This window comes from Gossypium arboreum, chromosome 3 (assembly GCF_025698485.1).
Source record: "Gossypium arboreum isolate Shixiya-1 chromosome 3, ASM2569848v2, whole genome shotgun sequence".
NCBI classification, from domain to species: domain Eukaryota; kingdom Viridiplantae; phylum Streptophyta; class Magnoliopsida; order Malvales; family Malvaceae; genus Gossypium; species Gossypium arboreum.
Window position 1 is genome coordinate 133,223,078 of NC_069072.1, and position 20,947 is coordinate 133,244,024.

General features: G+C 36.8%; 3 protein-coding genes across 4 annotated transcripts; all 3 read right to left on the bottom strand.

The window, feature by feature from the left end:
- Positions 1–9,949: 9,949 nt before the first annotated feature.
- On the bottom strand, positions 9,950–11,583 carry LOC108475208 (uncharacterized). The gene has a single exon (XM_017777193.2). The coding sequence runs from the start codon at positions 11,470–11,472 to the stop codon at positions 10,132–10,134; it is 1,341 nt and encodes a 446-aa protein (XP_017632682.2). The 5' UTR covers positions 11,473–11,583; the 3' UTR covers positions 9,950–10,131.
- Positions 11,584–12,933: 1,350 nt separating this feature from the next.
- On the bottom strand, positions 12,934–16,676 carry LOC108474638 (nuclear transport factor 2-like). Of its 2 annotated transcripts, XM_017776631.2 has the most exons (10): positions 16,377–16,676; positions 16,121–16,246; positions 15,811–15,945; positions 15,113–15,419; positions 14,604–14,869; positions 14,299–14,458; positions 13,978–14,099; positions 13,835–13,900; positions 13,478–13,559; positions 12,934–13,278 (listed from the first exon to the last, which is right to left on the bottom strand). In XM_017776631.2, exons 2-10 carry the CDS (start codon positions 16,157–16,159, stop codon positions 13,076–13,078), a joined length of 1,380 nt encoding a protein of 459 aa, XP_017632120.1. In that variant the 5' UTR covers positions 16,160–16,246; positions 16,377–16,676; the 3' UTR covers positions 12,934–13,075. The 2 variants fall into 2 exon arrangements, with proteins under 2 accessions (XP_017632120.1, XP_017632121.1); XM_017776632.2 differs by lacking the exons at positions 16,121–16,246; positions 16,377–16,676 and having other exon boundaries at positions 15,113–15,352; positions 15,811–15,891.
- A 1,905-nt stretch (positions 16,677–18,581) lies between these two features.
- On the bottom strand, positions 18,582–20,740 carry LOC108475544 (29 kDa ribonucleoprotein A, chloroplastic). The gene is made up of 4 exons (XM_017777521.2): positions 20,183–20,740; positions 19,377–19,478; positions 19,013–19,285; positions 18,582–18,901 (listed from the first exon to the last, which is right to left on the bottom strand). Exons 1-4 carry the CDS (start codon positions 20,630–20,632, stop codon positions 18,848–18,850), a joined length of 879 nt encoding a protein of 292 aa, XP_017633010.1. The 5' UTR covers positions 20,633–20,740; the 3' UTR covers positions 18,582–18,847.
- Positions 20,741–20,947: the final 207 nt, after the last annotated feature.

Sequence of the window (20,947 nt, forward strand, 5' to 3'; positions counted from 1 at the left end):
GCTGCAACCTCGGTTGAGAAAGTTTCTCAGATCTGTCATGATTTACATGCGGTTCGGAAGGGCGGATCTACCGTCAAAGAATACGTGTCCAAAATTAACACTTTTTGTGCCTTGCTTACGGCGTCAGGATCGGCCGTTTCAGAGGCGGAGAAGGTGGAAGTTCTTCTCAGAGGTTTCACCTCTGATTTTGATTCGGTCTTTATGGTGGTTTCGGTCTCGTCGAAGTCCTTGACCTTTTCGAAATTGGTGGACATTCTCATGGCCTTCGAGCGTCGCCAGTCCCGGGCAGTGCGTGAGGTGCCGTTGGTTGCACATATGGCTCAGGTTCCTAGTGCAGTGCCTGATTATGATTCGCGTGGTGCTCGTGGTGGTCGGATGCCAACTGGGTCACGTGGTGGTCGAGCTTTTCGTTCGCGGGTGCAGTGTCAGATCTGCAATCGGTTTGGGCATGTTGCTCAGCGGTGCTATTATCGCTTTGATCGCGACTATGGTGGACCATCGGAGGCCGGTCCTACTGGTGGTGGTGAACCCGTCCGTCTGCGTCCTCCTGCACAACAACTTGAAGGAGGGCAGTGGCTTTGTCAACAGAACCCGATTGCTGGTGATAATGGTCAGCCCAATTGGGCTTCTTACTCTATTGGACCGACTAGTGGGTTTTATGTGCCTGGGCCATCTGTGTATGACAATGTTAGTAGGCCACCCGTAGCAAAAAGGATGCATCCAGATTTGGGCTTGCATCATGGGCGTGATTTTTTTTATGGACATTGGCCGACTGGTGCAGGCCAAATATTTAGGCCAGCTGGGCCTAGTAGTCCGGCTTCAGCTCCTCGGGCTCCCTATGTGTCTCAGCAATCCCTTGGGTCTCCGGTTGTGCACTGTGTTGATGTTAATGGCTCCATTCCGAATGCTCCTCCTGAGGCTCCGTGGCGTACAAAACCTCGTGCTCGAGTTTTTTATGTTGATAATTCTCAGGGTATTGGCTTGCCTCGAATACCGGACTTTCATGCTTCTGATTTTTTCGATCCGTCTCAATATGATTCTAGTTATGGCAGTGTTGACCCGTATGGTACTACGCCTACTAGAACTGCTTCGTGGTACCCGGATTCTGGAGTGTCCAATCATGTTTGTCAAAGTGCTGCAGACTTGAATGCTTCAACACCGTATTCAAGTACATCTGATCTTTTAATAGGTAATGGGGCTCCTACCAAAATTTTATCTATTGAGGACACGGTTATTTCTGCTAATGACAAATTATTACGGTTGTCTAATGTGTTGTGTGTTCCAAGCATTCGTAAGAATCTTTTATCTGTCTCGCAGTTCGCTCGGGATAACAATGTGTTTTTTGAGTTTCACCCTTCCTATTGTGTCGTTAATGACATCCAGACGGGGGAAACTTTATTGCGGGGCCAAGTTCGTGCCGGGCTTTATCAGTTTTCAGTTGACTCATCTCTTTCCTCACCACCGGTGTCTGCAGTTCACAATGTTGATTTTCCAACCAGTTCGCTATGTGATGATAAGTTTACTTTGTGGCATAATAGACTTGGTCACCCATCATCCTTAGTTGTTAATGACGTTTTGACTAAATGTGGTATTGTTACCAATAAAAAGTCTCTTTCTGATATGTGTATTGCTTGTAAAAAAGGGAAATCTCATAAACTCTCATTTTCTCCGTCAACTACTGAATATAAGGAGTTGTTTGAGTTAGTTGTTTCTGATCTGTGAGGCCCGGCCTCAGTTGCTTGTGACGAACATTTGTACTATGTTTCGTTTGTCGACATGTACAGTCGGTTCACCTGGGTTTATTTGATTAAACGTAAATCACAGGCTGTTAAGTGTTTTTCTCAATTTCAGAAAATGGTCGTCACTCAGTTTGGGAAGCCTATTAAAACCTTCCAGAGTGATTGGGGAGGTGAGTTTCGAGCGTTTGCCTCTATCCTTGCTGATCACGGTATTCTTCATCGGCTTTCTTGCCCTCACACTTCTGAACAGAATGGGGTTGCTGAACGTAAGCATCGGCATATCGTGGAAACTGGTCTCACCTTGTTAGCTCAGGCTAATCTACCTATGCAACACTGGGTTATGTTTTTCGCAGTACTGTTCATCTTATCAACAGGCTTCCTACCCCGGTTCTTCAGGGACAGTCTCTGTATCAGAAACTTTATGGGCGTGCCCCGACGTATGATCATCTTCGGGTTTTTAGCTGCTGTTGTTTTCCGTATCTCTGCCCTTTTCAGCGTTATAAGCTTAATTTTTGCTCCCAACCCTGTACTTTTTTAGGGTACAGCTCTCAACACAAAGGGTATTATTGTCTCATTCCAGCAGGGTCGGTGATCCTTTCCCGTCATGTGGTGTTTGATGAAAATCGATTCTTGTTCTCCTCTCCCACGGTGTCTAATGCGGCTACTCCATCAACCAGTGTAACATATGTTCCGCTTGTCCGTCCACCCTCCGTTCGTCGTGATTCTTGTTCTATGTCTGAACCCAATCGCGAGGTTATCACTCGAGAGGTGGTTCGTGCTGAGTTTCTTTCTCCGTCTAATACTGAGTCTACCCCTTATTGTCTACCACCGGATGTTCCTGCTGCTTTCTCACCGGGTATTTTTGATGTTTCCCAGTCTGATTCCAGTAGGTCCTCCTCTGCTCCCACGTCCTCTGAAGTCTCGTTACTATGTCCTTGTGGGAATACGCACGCTATGGTTACCCGGTCCAAAGCTGGCATTTTTAAGCCCAAGGTATTGGCGGTTAAAACTGCTGAGTTTAAGCCTTGTTCTGTTGATAAGGCAATTGCTCATCCAGAGTGGAAATTAGCTGTTTAAGCAGAGTATGATGCGCTCCTGGCTAATTCTACCTGGGAGCTTGTGTCGCTACCTCCTGGACGGAAAGCAATAGGGTGCAAATGGTTGTTCAAGATTAAGAGAAAGCCTGATGGATCTGTTGATCGACGAAAGGCTCGGTTGGTTACTAAGGGTTGTGCTCAAGTACTGGGGTGCGATTTTAAGGAAACTTTTAGTCCAGTGGTTAAACCGGCCACTATTTGAGTCATATTGTCCATTGCAGTATCGAGGGGATGGCCACTTCGTCAAGTCGATGTCAATAATGTGTTCTTAAATGGCTATTTGGATACTGAGGTTTTTATGCATCAACCTCCGGAATTTGTTCGGTTTGGGACAGATGGAAAACCTCTTGTCTGTCGATTGCAAAAGGCTCTGTATGGTCTTCGACAAGTACCTCGAGTGTGGTTTGACAAATTAAAGCAGTTTTTATTGTCTGTGGGCTTCACTGTGTCTCGGTCTGATGCATCGTTATTTGTTCGGTTTGCTTCAGGTACTACGCTGTATGTTCTAGTTTATGTCGATGATATCATCATTACTGGTAATGCGTCGATAGCTATTACTAGTTTTGTTGACCAGTTACATGCTATGTTCTCACTCAAAGATATGGGGGATCTGCATTACTTTCTTGGGGTTGAGGTTACACGATCTTCCTCTGGTAGTGTTCATTTATGTCACAGGAAATATATTCGGGATTTGCTTGCTCGAAGCTCGCTTCTTCATGCGAAGCCCGTCCACACTCCTATGATTAGCTCGACTCAGTTGTCTAAAGATTATGGTGACCGCTTGAGTGATCCTACTGAGTACCGGAGTTTGGCTGGTACTTTACAATCTGTGGTACTTACACGTCCTGACATTTCATATGCTGTGAATCGTATATGTCAGTTCATGCATAGTCCAACAACTACATATCTGGTTGCTTTAAAAAAAATCTTGCGGTATCTATGTGGGACACTTAACTATGGTCTTGTTATTCGTTCTTCTTCGTGTTTGTCCCTTGTGGGATATGCAGATGCAAATTGGGGGCTCGATTTTGATGATCGTCTCTCCACTTCAGGCTTCTGTGTCTATTTTGGTGATGCTCCAGTCTCTTGGTGTTCCAAGAAATAGCCGGTGGTGTCTCGTTCTACGGCTGAGGCAGAATATCGTGGTCTTGCTATGGCTACTAGTGATGTAACCTGGCTCGTTTCCCTTCTTCATGAGCTTCAGGTTTCGTCCTCTGATCCACCTATCATCTGGTGTGATAGTTCTAATGTTGTTGCTGTTGCTACTAACCCTGTTCTTCATTCTAAATTCAAGCATGTAGAGCTTGACTTATTTTTTGTTCGAGAAAAGGTCGCCAGGGGTTATCTTCTGGTTGGCGAAGTTCCTGCTTGTGATCAGGTTGCTGATGTTTTTACCAAGCCTCTCTCTGTCACCTTTTTCACTCGTTTTCAAACTTCTCTTCGGGTCTTGCCGGTGGAGAAGATGGATGCATGATAGAGTATCACTGGTAGAGTAGTTGTCTATTGGTAGTTGTGGTTTGTTATCCAAGTGGTTAGTCTGTTACTCAGAGCAGTTACTAAGCTCTCTTCTATAAATAACAATCTTGATGTTCAGAATAGGTAGGAATGAATTTACAAAAGTAATTCAATGTTAGTTTATTCATAACGTGTTTAGTCTAGTTTACCTTCTATCAAAGCAATATGAAAGATCATACCACATGGTTTTATATTATATTTCAATACAACCTAAATTTTAGACATGGGTATTTAATACAAGCATCAGATTATGCATAACTTGATTGCAACAACTTGAACTCTGACTATTATTTAGTCCTACTCATATCCTTTAAATGATAAAAGATTTTTTTTAAGGTTCTTGTAACGCCCCAATTTTCGGGAATCCTATAAATGTTGGCATAGGTTTAATTATGTTAGTGGGCCTCTAGAAGGCCCAAGCTTAAGATAGAACCCGGTAATTTTAGTTAATTTTTGTTCCATAAGAAAAAGGGAGTGAAATTATGAAATAGGACTTATGTGAAAATGTTTGAAAATGCTATAGGCTAAATTGAGGTGGCCAAATCAATAGGAGTGCAAAATAGGAGGATTTGCATGACAAACCTCCCATTTTACATGAAGTGGCTAGCCATCATGTTGTTGTAGACAATATGAGTACTTGATATCCATAATTTATGGTACAAATTGATACAAATTGATAATGGGTTAGGTAAATGTTCCATGATAATGGATTAGGTAAATATTCCATGATAATGGGTTAGGTAAATGTTTCATGATAATGGTTTAGGTAAATGTTTCATGATAAGAAATTCATGGCTTTTGTATTAAAGAATTAAATGGATGAAATATGAAGTTTTATTAAAAGAAAAAGGGTGAAAAGAAAAAGTTTTGTCCATCTTTGTTCATCCTAGCCTAAAGTTAGAGAAGAGAAAGGAGAGGAGAAAGCTCTTAAATGTTCGGTCACTTGGGGAAGAAAATTGAAGGTAAGTTCATGGTAGTTTGCTTCTATCTTGATGTTCATGAGTTCTTCTTGATTCTATCTTAACTCTTGAAGCATATTTTGATTTTTAGTTGTGTTGTGAGCATTTAGTCATGAATTAAAATGAAGGAAATGGTTGTTGTTTCATGTTCTTTTGATGAAAAATGGAAGATAGGTGAAGTTGAGCCAAACAAATGAGCATGCATGTGCCTTAGATGCTAAAGGGAAAAATCGGCTAACATGTTGTGCTTTAAAATGATGAAATGGAGATTATGCTTAAGTAAAAATCATAGATATGTGATGATTGATTGGTGATATACATGTTTAAATAACATGCATGCAAGATAGGTGTATGAAAGAGTGATTTGGTAATAAATCTGCTTGGGACAGCAGCAGTAACGTGACTTTGGAAAATCACCATAAATTGTGGGAGATGAATTAGAAGCTTAATAAATTATGTAATTAAAGCTTAATGAGTCTAGTTTCAAATGGCATAAACGAGAACATATTTTGAATTCTGTACAATAAGAAATTTGATTCGTAATGAAGTGTGGTCAGATTAGTCAAATAGTGAAACATGGGAAACTTTGAGAAAAATCTGGTATTGATTGGCTAAACCAAAAATTCTGAAAATTTTATGGATAGAAGATATATGAGTCTATTTTCAAGGAAAATTAACGGAACTTGATTTGGAGTTTCGTAGCTCCAGTTATAAATGATTTAGTGACTGTTGCTCAGGAAGACAGCTTGCAGTGAAATTATGATTATGTGGTAAACATTGACAAAAATTTGTTAATGAGTTGCTTATTGATTTCTTATAAGCTTACTATGATCTGTAGGTGTGGTTGGCCGAATATTGTAAGGGGTTAATACGTAGTTTGTATTTGAATAGTTAGATTAACGTGTTAGTAATCCAATTGTAGGCGGTTCGTGTGTGGATCTCGTCAGCATATCGTCGCAAATAGGTGTGTAACTAACACCCTCTTTCTTAGTCTGGATCGGCAAAAGTCGAAAACCGAAATGCCAAAAATCGGTATTTTGTAGATTTGCGAGTGTGCGAATGCTCGTGAGGTAAATCGATTAATGTTTTTGGTAAGCTTGAATGTTTGGACTGCAAAGTGCATGATTTCTGTGCCCTCGATATTTTTGGGCTTAATGGGCCAAAATTGGAATGATGGGCCAACGGGTCCAATTCGGTAAGAACCCTCGGTACGTGATTCTGTTAGTACGTGAAAGGTAGGAATATGCATGAAAAACCCTAAAATAGATAAATTACTGAAATACCTTTAAAAGTAGAAAATTTACAGTTTTACCCATAGGAGATAAATTACCGAAATACCCCTAGGGTTAAATTGACCTAAATGTATGTTTGACTGTTGTTATTTACTGCATGCCATGTTGTTATTATCTGATGCATGGGACTGGGATATTGACGGAGGAAGTCTTGAAAGTGGCTTGTCCACGTCTTGGAGGCTTTGCCTCAATTCTTCGATAATGAGCAAAGAAGGTCAGCTCGTGGAGTGTTAAATGGGTGGGTTGAGCTATTCCCCACATGGAGTGTATGGCTGGTACGGTGGAGTGTAGTGGTTGGTGGGTTGAGTAGTCTCCCAAATGGGCTTGCATATGTTTCTTGATGTTGCATGTATTTTGAAATGGGCCTATGGGCCATATCATTATCTGAATAAGGGCTAAGGCCCGCTTTATTATAATCTGAAAAGAGCTCGCCCATATCACCATTACTGAATGGGTTTAGGCCCAATAGGCTTGAGTGACTTGGGCTTTGAATGGGTTTTCCTTACACATTGAGTTTCCCAAACTCACCCTTTTATTTTCATCCACGCAGTAATCCCCAACCATAGTGGGCTTGGAGTCGTGAGGGAATTGAGATAGCCACCCGCTCGAAAGTTTGATTTTCTTACGGTGAACTGGACATCCTTTTAATTACGTTTGAGGTTTTAGGCTTTTAAATGTAATAAGGCCACTTATTTATTTTGATGGTTTTAATATGTATTACTAAGATAGGTAATACTTATTTTAACTGTTGAAATTAGATAGCTTTAGGCGCATTTTCAAAAACAACAGTTGATTTCAAAATAACACGACAACAAGCAAAGCTTCCACAATGAAAGTATTTTCCAAAATTAATCACTTTTCCTAAAAATGACTTAATCGAATCGGTTTCCTAGAAATATCCATGACGTTAAGGTGTGGCAATGGCGGTATGCATGTCTAGGATTAGATCCGAAGGGAGGTTGGTACTTAAGCAGTCCGATGGACTCACCACCTCTTTTCTGGTTTCCTACCTGGTGCACAGCTTCCATTCACTTTAACCCTTAATGAATTAATCTTTTGAACATCAAGTACGATTTTCTAGACTTAAAATGAAAATTTTTTTTTTACGTTTTTGATGTGGCATGCCGGATCCGGCCATAACTTCTGGGCCGGGTTTGGGGTGCTACAGTTCTAATCCTATATACTTGTAAACCCCAAGCATAAACGTTGGAGGCTAGATATCAATGGCGGAAGGCTTTCACAACAAAAAAAACATCCAGAGATGAGTTTCACTAGTTAAGTTCTCCTATGTAAACCCTAGGCATAAACGTGGAAAGATTTTGCAGGTTGGGCAAACCAATGGAGGTTGGATATCAATGGAGGAAGGCTTTCACAACAAGAGCAGCATCCAGAGATGAGCTTCACTGGTTAAGTTCTCCTATATAATCCAGACATGAACCTGGAAAGATTTTGCTGGTTGGGTAAACCAATGAAGGCTCGATATCAATGGAGGAAGGCTTCTAAATCAATCAGCTACCAAGAAAAAAAGCAAACCAAAGCAAAACAGAGCAAACCAGATATCCAGGCATCCGCCTTGAGAAAAGAAGGAAAACAAAAAGTTACGTACAGAGAAATTAGGGTACATCAGCATCATCAGCATCAAGGTTTCCCTCACCAGCAAGCTCGACATTAGTACTATTTTGGCAACATTTCATACATTTCAGTATGATTAATGCTACGACAAGAACAGAAAATATTGCTAGCAAAAGCAAAGCTTTCCCCTTAAATTTGAAGGTTTCAGACATGGTAAAACTCATTGTTGTTGATGATGTGCTATTGCCTGAATCCATTTTTTTCTTTCCCGTCTGTAGCAAACACACTAACACAAGTAACGATATTTTTGTAAGAAATTCTCAATAAAGGTATTTGATATAAAAAAAAAAGCTAAAGGAAGGAAAATCAATTCTCGAGTGAGCACTGCAACGCATCTCACAACTCGTTGAGCTTGAACTATATATAAAAGTGATGACAGACTATACGTCCACGATTTTAGATGATGGGAACAGCTGAGATTCCTGATTGGGTAGGAGCATCGTCTTTCCATGTGATTGACTTGTGTCCAAGGGCGATAGTACTGGAGGAATATGTCGGTAACGTCAAAATTTTTAAAATTTTATATTAGTAATATTTTTTCTCCCCTAAAATTTAATTTTAACTCTAGAATTTTCTGACTTCCCGTCTACCAAATTTGCAACTTCACGACTTCACGTATTTGTATCGAGATTTGTTTGACCTATGCGACTAAAAGAAAGGTGGATGAAGTCCAAAATGCGATGGAAATTTTTTATGACGTCAGAAGAAATCTCAGCCCTTCAATCGGTAAACTCATGAGTCATGACATTCATTGAAAATTATATATCGGGTTACCTGGGTAGGGTCGTCAGCAAACAGGAAAGAGAAACCTTTGCTAAAATAGCATTTGTGATTTTGCCTTGTAGTTATTTTTACGGGTTACCTAGGTAGGCTCGGCAACAAACAGGAAAGAGAAAGCTTTGTCAAAATAGCATTCGTGATTTTGCTTTACAGTTATTTTTACTTTTCTCTCAAATATGTCAAATTGAGTTTTAGGTCGATTAATATGAATATTGTTGTCAATATAAAAGGATGTGAGTTCGAATGCGCTAAAGTGCATTATCCTCAAGTGAAATTCCAATATGAATCCATTACCAACAATATTATAATAAATTTAAATATACAAATATATTATTTATAGAAATCTCTTTCTTTCTCTCATTGACCCTTAGTTTAGTCAGCACCCTTAGTTCTAGTATATTTAAATACATTTTTCCTCCTTTGAAACCTATCGGTCTAATTGGGTGGTCTAATTTTTTAACAAATCTAACGTGCTCTATTATTGTTACATTTTTTTTAGTCTACTATAAAGAATGGAGTCTATTCAAGATTAAATTCAAGTGTTTTTTTTCAAAATTTAATTACATAAATTTAAAAAAATTGTTTTATCACTTAAAATAGGGCAAATTATATGGATAGTCACTTAACCATGAAAACGTTTCTATTTTTGTCACCTAATTAAAAAAAGATTTATTTAGTCCTGACGTTTTCAAAAATTGATTTTTTGGTCACTTTATCGTTAAGTCGTTAATGGAACGTTGGTGTGGATTTTTAATGATTTTATAAATTTTCACAATTTTTTATGTATTTTTTAAAAAAATTTATGCATATATTAGATTTTTTAAAAGTCAAGATGAAATTGATAAAATGCGTAAATGTTAATAATTAAATTTGTTATCATGCCAATAAAATAATAGCCATGTCAGTATTACATCAACCACTTAATAGTAGATAAAAAATCGAAAATATTAGTGACTAAATTGAAAAAGAATTTAGGTTGGTGACCAAAATAGAAACACTCTCGTAATTGGATGACTATACATGTAATTTATCCATTAGTATTATAAAATATTGTTGTATTAATCAAATATGATGTAACTTCATCGACCGAAGCAAAATACTATCGCTATCAATAACTTTAGCCGCAAGTAACTGAGATTTCGCAACCACAAATGTTTCCGAAACATGAAAACAACCCTTTCTTGTGAGCACGTCTTCTTGAATGTCTTGACTTTTTGGTTGTTGTTGTCGGAGTCTGACTAGAAAGGAAGCTCGAAAATTCATTACTTGAGTCATAAACCGGTGGGAGTTCTGTTCTCCACCGTTCGAGTTTCGAATCAAGCCCTTCCATGCTTCCATCTAAACTCCATCCTTCGCCCACCGAACTCTCCATCTCTTCCATTTTACGGTTCTTATTCCTCAACACCGCAGCTGCCACTTCCGATGGCGATGGACCCAATTCCGAATCGGTCCAAATTTTTCGCCCACCCGTTAAGCCACTTGGTGACTTCCCTGGTGGTGATATCAACTTTGGGCCATTGATGCCCTTTGTAGGACTCGATTTTTTCTTTCTGTCAGTATTTTTGTCAAACACATAATTAACCATCGAACTTCCCCTAGAATTAACCTTGTAGTTGTTTTTTCCAATCTCCGACCCGTTAACAACTGACCCACCATTGACAACTGATGATCCTTTCATCGATCTTCTGGGCCTTAATTCTGGCTCAAAAAACGAACTTGAATCACTCTTGGTTCGTCGAAGCTCGGGTTTGATCAACCCATTAACCAAAAGCTGATGGTTATTGGTATTGCTTTTTGTACTCGAAAGAGGCTTGACATTCGAGCTTTGAAACGCATCTTCCTCGCCCATTAAATGTCGATACCCGACCGCTGACGATCCCATTTGAAAGTACAAAGGCATGCTCCTCATTGAGCTATCGAGCAATGCCGCCCCAATGTTCAAAATCCCTTGAGGCCGACCCGACGGTCTCCAAACTTGAAACGCCACGAATCTCATCCCCAATTGGAGCTCTTGGCGGTTGCGCGTTTGAGAAACCGGTGGTATAAGGTTCTGAACAAGAACCCGAACGGTCCCTACATGGATGTCACGGAACCAATGCACCGCATAGATTTCGATCATTAAAGTAGACGTATCGCTATAGAGGAACTCATCATCGACGCGGAAAACGAACTTATCGTTCCATGTCGGGTTGGTGTGGCCTTGGGTGTCAATTCGGGTTGAAAGTTTTCGCTCCGAATGTACCCAAGCCACCGCGTAGGTTCGCATTTTACGACGACATACCGGTTTCAAATCTTGGGCAGAGATGACATTGAGTTCCAATAGCTGGAATGGTGCCAAATTACTCATGATTACACAACAAGGAAGGACAAAAAAGAAAACAATGAAGAACCTGTTAATGTCTGTTCCTTCTTTATTTCCTTTTTTGGAATTTCCTTTGTCGCGGCTAAAGTTATTCATACAATTAATATCCAAACTCCGGCCCTTTGTCGTCGTCAGCCATGTACGACGACAACAATGGCAGAGAAGAAAATGAATCAGTGATGAGAAAATAAAGGCAAAATGAAATGAAGCCATTTGAAAAATAGTGCGGGATTTGTGGTAATAAAAGAGGAAACCGTTGTTCTTGACATGTGTTCGTTATTTTTTAACTGCCATTGGAGGTGGTGTAAGAAAAAAAATAACCAACGACAGGTTTTTTCTTTATTTTTTATTTTTTTAATAATTTAATTAGGATTAATTATTATAAATTTAGGGTATAGGAGTTTTAAGTTTAAACGATTTTTCTAGGAAAATAATAAATAAAAATCAAATCGATTCACTTATTGTACCATTTTTTTTCAAATATATATTTAATTAAAACCTTCGGCATTTGATAATTATATTTAATCTCGATTATTTCGTAATTAACAGATTTTATTTTATTTATTAAATATTATTATTTTTATATAAATTATGCATTAAATATAGTATTTTGTTAAAATATATACATTTTGACTTAATGAGATTATTTTTATGAGTTAACTATAGTAAATATATTTAAACTATGATCTTTATTTTAAATTAGTTCTCAAACTTTAAAATATTCGATCATATCTTTAAACTATCGATGTTATATCAAGAATATCCTCATCGTTACTAAAACCATTAATTTAACTAATAATGAGACGTCGATCTTATTGGATATAATACAAAATGAAACTTTTAAAGAAAAAATGAATATTATAAAAAACTTGATTTTGAGGTTTTCAATGTTTTTATAGAAATTATCATCCAGATTTTTTTCGGTTTTACTTTATTTTTAGTTTTAATTTTAAAATTATGCTGCAATATTTTACTTTTCTTTAAAATTTCATTTTAAATTATATCACATAAAATTTTACATGTCACTTAATGGTTAAATTAACGGTCTCAATAATAGAAAAACTTAATTGATATAACATCGATAATTTGGATATATAATTAAAATGCTTTGAAGTTTAGGGACTAATTTAAAATAAGAATCATAATTTAGGATATCTACTTTTTTATATATATGATTAAGAAGTTACAAAATTCATAATTTTATTAAAAATAACAAAAATTAATTGAGCCAATTTTCTTGTACGGTCCGGTAATTGAAGTGCCGAACCAAGCAATTGATGCGATCTGATTAGACCGGATCCATTATTTTGGCAAAAAAAAAAGGGAATATATCCGAAAACTGAACGGTTGAACCGGTCTATTGGTCTAATCCAATATAATATTTTCATATAATAAATAAATTGGGGTGGACCAATGATTTTGGCTAAAAACTGAAAAGATCAAAACTTGCATGTTAAAATGAAAAAAAAGACCAAACTTTTTTGAAGGCATAAGCAAAATGAGCCCCAAAACTGCAAATATATTGCCTATTAAATATTGAAAGAACAAATTTCAATGTATGATCACAAACCCTAATTCAATTCCTTTTTCCAATGAAAAACACCTATCTTATATATTGATTGTTGAATCTAACAAAATCTAGATATTGCTGAAAGCAAAAGGTTTGATCCTTTAATAGATGATGTAAAAGAGGCTGAATCTATGAAGTTTCTCCATTTCTAGATGCTTGATATCCAGGTAAGACTCGATCTTGGCGAGGAGTCGGCCTGTAGTATCCATTTCCTCTCAATCTACCGTGGTCTCGGTCATTTCCATCGTAAGCACCACCCCTGCCATAACTTCGAGCACCAAAACGCCCCCTTGAAGCATCTGTTGGATAGCTGCCTCGGCCTCTACCTCTCCCTGTCCGGAATATTTTAACCACTTCAATTAAGAATAGAAAACAAATAGCAACCACTGTTTCGATGGCAACGCTCTCATTATCAATTCTTGTTCAGGATCTACTAGTAAAAGGGCTTGGACGATGCTCGTGTATACAATAAAACATATTCCAATAGGAAAGAAGTACATGCATGAAAAGAAAAGGGAAAGAAATACATACTTCCACCTCGAGATGGGATATAGCTGTTTGGTCTCCGCTCTTCGATGTACACTTGTTGTCCGGCAACCTGTGCTATTCCCGCCTACATAAGATTTGACTAAATTTAGTATAGAAATGAAAACATCAAAAACCTTACTAAAAATGTTGAAATTCAACTCAATGTTACAACGAATGCGCCTCTTGATTTGGATTTCAAATCCAACAATTAAAGCAGATAGAGTGAAGAAACATCGTGGATTTCTTTTTCCCGAAAAATTTATTACTAAAACTACAGTTACAGTTCTTCCACTGATAAAAGATTAGCTACTAAAACAAGAGAAATGGTTTTTTCAGTAGGTGCTTGAAGTAAATTCGGACCTTGACAGCATTATGGACACTTGTCATGTCCTCAAATTCAACAAACGCGTAACAAACACCAACATCCTGCACTCAAACGGAATATTTTAGCATTAAAAGGCAAACTATCTTAATCGGAATACGAAAGAAGCTACAAAGTGAACCTTGCGACTACGAATCACCACTCCATCATGACTGATATCACCAAATTTCTTGAATTCCTCCATTATTTCAGATTCAGACACAGTATTGGGCAAGTTCCTTACATAAACAGATTTTAATTCACCTAAAACACACAAGTAACAAATTAACTACGTGTATTTTTAGCTTCGAGATTATAGCTAAGAAGTGCCTATCTAAAGTTCCAAACCCGATGAACATTTCGAGATTTGCATTGACAAAGTCTTGTAGAGTTTCTACAGAATTCAATTCTCTCATACATGTCGCCATCCCACATAGTAAAAGTTACATATAAGCTTTATTACCTTCATATTCTACGGGTGAAATTTCATCGACCATATCAGTGCCAGACACTTCAACTGCATTTGAGGAGTTGTTGTGATGATAATCATCAGGTGGCGTGTTCTTGTTAACAGGAACCTGAGGAACGACTAATGGTGCAGGTTGTCCTTTAGCAACCCTTAACTTTGACAATCACACAAAAAACAATAGAAATTGCATTAATGTCGGGAAAAGAAGTTGATTTTTCTAATCCAATAAACACAAATATTTCGTTTGAGCATATCAGGATATGAACGACATGAAATTATCTACAACGGGTAGAACATACAATAGAGGCATAGGTTTGCTTTTGGGGTTCCCCGACAGGTTCCTCGATAGGAGGAGGCACATGCTCTTGGACAGTATTCACTGTATGCAGAAGCAAACCATTGGACTCGTGCACACTGTTGTTCTCCACAATACTTTCAGATTCTGGAGCTTGCTGTAGTTGTTGTTCTGGGAAACTATACTTGTCAACAAGACCATTTTCTTTGGCATCATCGGGAGCCAAAAATTCCCGTCCGTGGATATCTCCTCCCAACATATAGCTTGGTACTACAACGAGAATTAATATGTAGACATATTACAGAATCAGTCTATAATCAGATGTTAAAAAGAAATCTGAAATTAATTATCTATGATTCTATAAAAAAAAGGTATAAATCTCAATGCCATGGTAAAAATAACGCTTTCCCTAAAATGGATAATACATTTAAAGAAATGCAAGCTATACAGTCACATTGAATTGTATTTGTAGTTCACTATAAATTATAGATTTCAAACAAGGTCGGGAAATACCCGGTTCAGGATTTGTCACGAAAGCATTGGGTTTAAGATCAAAATTGTGCTGGGTTAATAGGACTGCCGGATGTTGGTGAATTTGTTCCTCAGCAATATAGTGAAAGATGTCATTTAGAACGAAATAGCCTTTCTCTTGTGGTGCAAGAAAGAACGTTTGCATGAATTTCCTCCTGAAATTGAAATCCTTCACTTGCACCGAACCGGAAACCATCACTAGCACACCTCCATTCCAAGATTCTAGGGAATATGCCGTCTTTATTTCAATCCCGGTAAAGTTAAGTGACATAACAAGAGCATGTATTTGCTTCCAAATGAAAAAAGACAAAAAAAAAAAAAAGAAAAAGGAAAACAGAATCGATAAGCCTATTGTACCATTCATTCAGTGCATAAATAAACAATAAAAACCAGTATGAAAATGGGTTGTTATTACCAACTGACAACATTATCCCTTACTACTGCTTTCATGGGACCATTAATTACAAATCGAAATGCTAACTTCCGATCAATATGTGATTATTGAATATCAAGAACAGACACCAAATACATTTAATGAACTAAAATGTTGTGAATATTGAACAGAACCATCTACTTAGATACTCCATGAAAATGTAATAAAAAAAAAGACATCAAAAAAACCTTATTTTTCTTGAAGATTATACAATGCAAACTCGATAAACTAGAGAAGAGAAAAGTACCAGCATCGCAGCGGCGGTTTCCCTGTTATTGCCGTCGACACGAACCATGGTACTGGAATCACTGTAAAACTGGTGCACCAAGTGTGGTTCTTGTTGAAGTACCTGATAATATTGCCCCACAAAATATGTTCCCACCTGAAAAGAAAAATTTTAAAAACCCAATATAAGGAAGAACAACAACAAAAAGAAAAAAACCCAGATTTTATATCTATTCATTTCAACTACACATTTCAAAAAAACAATAAAAATCACTTTTTAGATAAGAACCAAAGATAAAGCAATAAAAAAAAGGGTTTCTTTTTTCAAGTACCTGAGTAGCAGAAACTGGAATGGGATAAGGAGATGCCATTGCTGAAACCCCCTAAAACCCCCAAAAGAATTAAAAAAAAAACCCTTTTTTAAATAGATCCTAAAACTGCCTTCACTACCTCAAGATCTGCACCACCAAAAAGAAAAGCTCCCACATTTCAATACTCTAAAATGAACATAAAAAAAACCCACGAAAAAACAATAAAAGTAAGAAGAAACCTAAGATGGGTATTTAAAGAAAAAGAAGAAAGTGATACCTTTAGAAACATAGATTTGAGAGAAGCTTTTGTCCACTGTTTTTTTTGAAAGTGTGCTTTGCTGTATTTTTTGGCTCAGTTGTCTAATGTCTTGCACTCTACACCGAAACTTTTGGGTTTTCTTTTTTCTTTTTAAATTTCCAAATTTTGTATCCGTCACTGTGAATGGAGAATTTGTTTGTGGGGACTTAAAAGAACAAAAAGAAATGTTTAAAAAAAATAAAATAAAATAAAGTTTATCCCTAATTCCCTGAGCAGGCTATTGCTAGCTTGCTATCTGTTTCACTTCCACATATTTTGCAATTTTCTCTTTAAAAAAAAAACAAAAATATATTGACAATTTTCTTTTAATATCATATGTGTATATATATAATTTATAGATTAAAAATATAGTTAATTATTTTGTTGGCATGATTAATTATTGAAAATACATGTTTACTCTTTTATTGTCTCTATTTTTATTGACTTAACGGTTAAGATGTTCATTGTCTCAGTGTGGTCTAGATTCAAGTCGCGTTGTTATTAGGGTTTTACCTCTTCTTATAATTCATTTAAAAATAATTTCAAGAATATTTAAATAAAATTAATTATTTTGGAAAAAAAGTCAAGAACTAAAAATTTGACATCATAATTCATTTTTCATATTAATTTATAATCTATAATTATTATTGAATTTAAATTTCAAGAGCGAATTTAAAAATTGCCATGTGTCATTTATTTATTAATTTTATTTTTAATTATATAATTTAAGAATGAATATTATTTCATTCAGTAACTATAGAGTTTTTAAATTCTATAAATAGATAATACATTATGTAAACGGTGCAATTTCATTTTACTAATATAAAAATATATAATTTAATTCTTCCTATTTCTCAATGATATCCCACGATCAAGACAATTGGCTGAATCCCGTGAAACCATTTCATAGAAGTTCATTGGTATCTTCTTTTTATAAAGCAAATCGACTTCGATTCTTGAATAATCCACATCACTTCTGCTTCTATTGTAACAAAAGATTCCCTTTTTATGTGGAAAAGGCCCGTATCAATAATTATGATTTTACGTATGCACAATTCCTCAATATCTTGTTCATTCGCAACAAAATATTTTCTTTGTGCGATGGTAAAAAAAACATGCCTTTTTGGGGAGAGATACTATTTCACCTTCGCAAGGGCCAACTTGATCCTCTTCCCCAGTGGATCCCAGATAGGGAACCTAGGGAGCCACCGACTCAACTACTAGTCCATGTACGATCCATACTAGATCGACCAACCGTCCATCCTACCTCTTCTACGTTCTTGACGACCATCTTTGTCTCAAGAGAGTCTTTCGGTGGCATGTTTGGTCCTCTTCCCCATTACTTAGAAAAAGTGAGCCACCGATTCGGTACAAGATACTATCATTACCGCTTTGGACAATTGACACCCAACCCAGTAATCACAACGACCCAATTGCAAGAGCGGAGCTCTACCAATCGAGCTATATCCCCGAGCCAAGTGGAAGATGCATGAAGGAGTCGATGCTTCTTCTATTCTTTTCCTTGGCGCATGGGCCATCCTGGACTTGAACACGAGACCTCGCCTGTGAAGTAAATCATCGCACCTACGGTCTAACCAATTGGGAGAGAATCAATAGATTCCTTTTCGGGAGCGATTGATCATAATTGAGCTGAGTGTGTAACATGTATCAAATATTTACTCAAATTACATTTTTGGCCTCTCTATCTAAAATTGAACAAATTAATCTATATGCTTTAATTTAAAGAGTAAAATAATCATTAAATACTTATTTCTAAGATTGCCAATTGATAATTTTTGTTATAAAAAATCCAACAAATAAAGTAAAAATAAAAGGTAGAATCCAAATTGAATAAAAGGATAAAAGTGAATGATTAAATTTGTTATTATACTTAATATATAAAAAGCTAAAATAAGTATTGAATGACACAATTTTAAAGGAAAAATTATTCTACTCCTTTATCCATTTTTAAGGATCGTTTTGCCCAATCTTTTCGTTAAAGGTTCCACTCCTATAGTACATAGATAACGGTGAGCAAATAATTAATTCGGTTGGTTCAATTAGTGTTTCTCAACTTAACCAACCATCATATACAATAATCGAATCAACAGATTTATATCATATAGTCCGACCTAACTGAACCGACTTAACATTTACATTGATTTGTTAGATCAAATAACCAACTTATTTAAAATATATTATAAAATAATTAAAAAATATTAAATATTAAATCTATCAATTTAATAATAAAATTTAATGACATAACTAAATAAATGGATCTACTTAAATCAAAACCTAATTTACCGAACTGATCAGTAAAACCATTTCCCCTGATAGACAGAGAAATGAAAGGGAACTTTGAGGTCCTCATTTTATATTAATTTTATGTGAATGATTAAATATTCCATCAAGAAATATGGACGAAATTACAGCCCAAATAATGCTTTGTTTCATGGTCGTCTTCCTTGAGCCAAGCTCACTCGCAATGCCCTTCCTTCCAGTTCCTAACACATCAATCAAACAAACATGAGTTGCTCAATGTCGGATATTAATATTCCGAAAAATAAAAATCGATCTAATATATATATATATGCATGTATTGATAATGATAATACCACTCCATTGAGAGATTGAATGGCAGCTTCCATCTCTGATTTTGTGGAGTAGCTAACGAAACCATAACCTCGAGACCGTCCTGTCTCACCATCATACAAAACCCTAGCTCCGACCACATTCCCGTATTCTTGGAAGGCTTGTGTTAAGATTTCAGATGTGACAGACCACGACAGGTTTCCTACAAAAAGCTTGTATTCGGTTTCTGGGTACAATGGTTCTCTTGGTCTGGGTTTGTCTGAAAAGTTCACTCTCAATGTTCGACCAAGATATTCCTGGAAACGCCAAAAAGGGAGTTACTGTCTGAATTTATTGAAACATTTGTGTCGTGTGTGTGTGTGTGTGTTTAGAACTACGAGTTCTTACACTTCCATCGAGGTTTTGAATAATTGTATTGCAATCTTCAATGGTGCTCATGGTGACGAATGCAAAGCCTCTGCTTTTACCGGTTTCCCTATTGTAAAGCACCTGAAATCATTCACAAAATCCATCAATTTTCAGAGGAAAAAGCAAAGAGTTAATTATTGCGCATTTGATCCTAAATTTTCTTTTTTTTTTTTTTTTAAATACGTTGTGTTCTAATTTGTATCCCACAGGATCAGCAAATATTCCATTATAAATTGATCCTTCAAATGTACGAAAATTCGAAACGAGACCTGCATTTCTAATTAAATCGAAAATTTGTGTTCTAATGTCATTGCATATGTGTGGAGGTAGTAAAATCGATTAGTTCACTATTCAATCAGTTTTATGAGTCAGTTTTTATTTTAATTAAATAAATTATTAAAATATTTACAAAATTAAAAATGGTTAAAGAAATAGAAATCTATTTACTCAAATTTAATTTAAAATTGGTTGAATCAATTCACGATCTAATTAATTAGTCCAATCTAATCTAATTCTAAAATCCTGACTTCATATCATCAAATCATCACATTTGGAGATAACTATGATTTGTGAGATAACTATGATTTTAACCTAAGCAATTCAAGAGTACGATCACAAATATTCGGTCATAGAGTCGTGCCTTCCGATTCAAAAATCTTATGATGAGTACCGGTTTCTAATATCGGTGTCTTATTTTAATCCGAAACTCGAGTAACAAACCACAACATATTGGTAATTGATGAGTTAAATTAATTTAAATTAATGACATAAGACATAGGAGGTACCTCAACAAGCTCTGGACTGCCATATTCTTGGATTATCCCAGCAAGTTGGGCACTATCAACATTGTAAGGCAAGTTCCCAAAGTAAAGTTTAGTGTTCACAGTAGACTCAGCTTCAGCTTCAACCTCACCTTCTACCTCCTCGACCTTCTCTTCCTCCACCGGGCTTTCGGCTGTTACCGCCGTCTCTTGTTGAGCAACAGCGGCGGACACCTTAAGCGCGCGCCACTTCTGAACTGTGACAACGGCAGTGGGAAAAAGCTCGTGAGTGAAGTAAGACTGATGATGGGATATCGAAGAAGGTGATAAGACGCGAGCGGAGGGGATTCTGAGGAGGGGGGTATGGTGATGATCGGCGGCGGCGGCGAGTTGCTTGAAACGCAAGCATTTAAGGGTGTGAATAGATTGAGAGAAGGATGAACCGACTACTGCTGCTGCAGCTGTTGCAGCCATGGTGATCTTCACTTTAACTGTAACAATGGCAGCAAATGGAGTTTCTTTTTTCTTTGGCAGTGGAAGGTGATTAAAGCCAAAGCAGTTTTCAAGTATCAACACAGTATGGGGAAGCGGATGGGTGTAAAAGTTATCCGAGCTGACGTGGGCAGATTTTGTCCAATAAGATTGGGATAAGATGAGTTTCAGATATAGGGCCGGGTTATACCCATTTAGTTCACTTGGGTCGGGTCGGATCTTTGATAAGCTTATTTTCAATTCCAACTAATTCATATTAGATTATATGTGTTCATGGTTTAAGTAAAGTGGGGTTTG

Bases quoted from the DNA above. Each gene is read 5' to 3' on its own strand.
- LOC108475208 (XM_017777193.2), bottom strand. From the start codon at position 11,472: ATGAATAACTTTAGCCGCGACAAAGGAAATTCCAAAAAAGGAAATAAA.
- LOC108475544 (XM_017777521.2), bottom strand. From the start codon at position 20,632: ATGGCTGCAACAGCTGCAGCAGCAGTAGTCGGTTCATCCTTCTCTCAA. The intron at 19,479-20,182 runs GTACCTCCTATG...GAATGATTTCAG, and splicing joins GCAGTCCAGAGCTTGTTGAG to GTGCTTTACAATAGGGAAAC. The intron at 18,902-19,012 runs GTATTATCATTA...TTGATGTGTTAG, and splicing joins TTCAATCTCTCAATGGAGTG to GAACTGGAAGGAAGGGCATT.
- LOC108474638 (XM_017776631.2), bottom strand. From the start codon at position 16,159: ATGGCATCTCCTTATCCCATTCCAGTTTCTGCTACTCAG. The intron at 14,100-14,298 runs GTAATAAAGCTT...TGTGTGTTTTAG, and splicing joins TTCACCCGTAGAATATGAAG to GTGAATTAAAATCTGTTTAT. The intron at 13,901-13,977 runs GTTCACTTTGTA...GTTTGAGTGCAG, and splicing joins TGGTGATTCGTAGTCGCAAG to GATGTTGGTGTTTGTTACGC.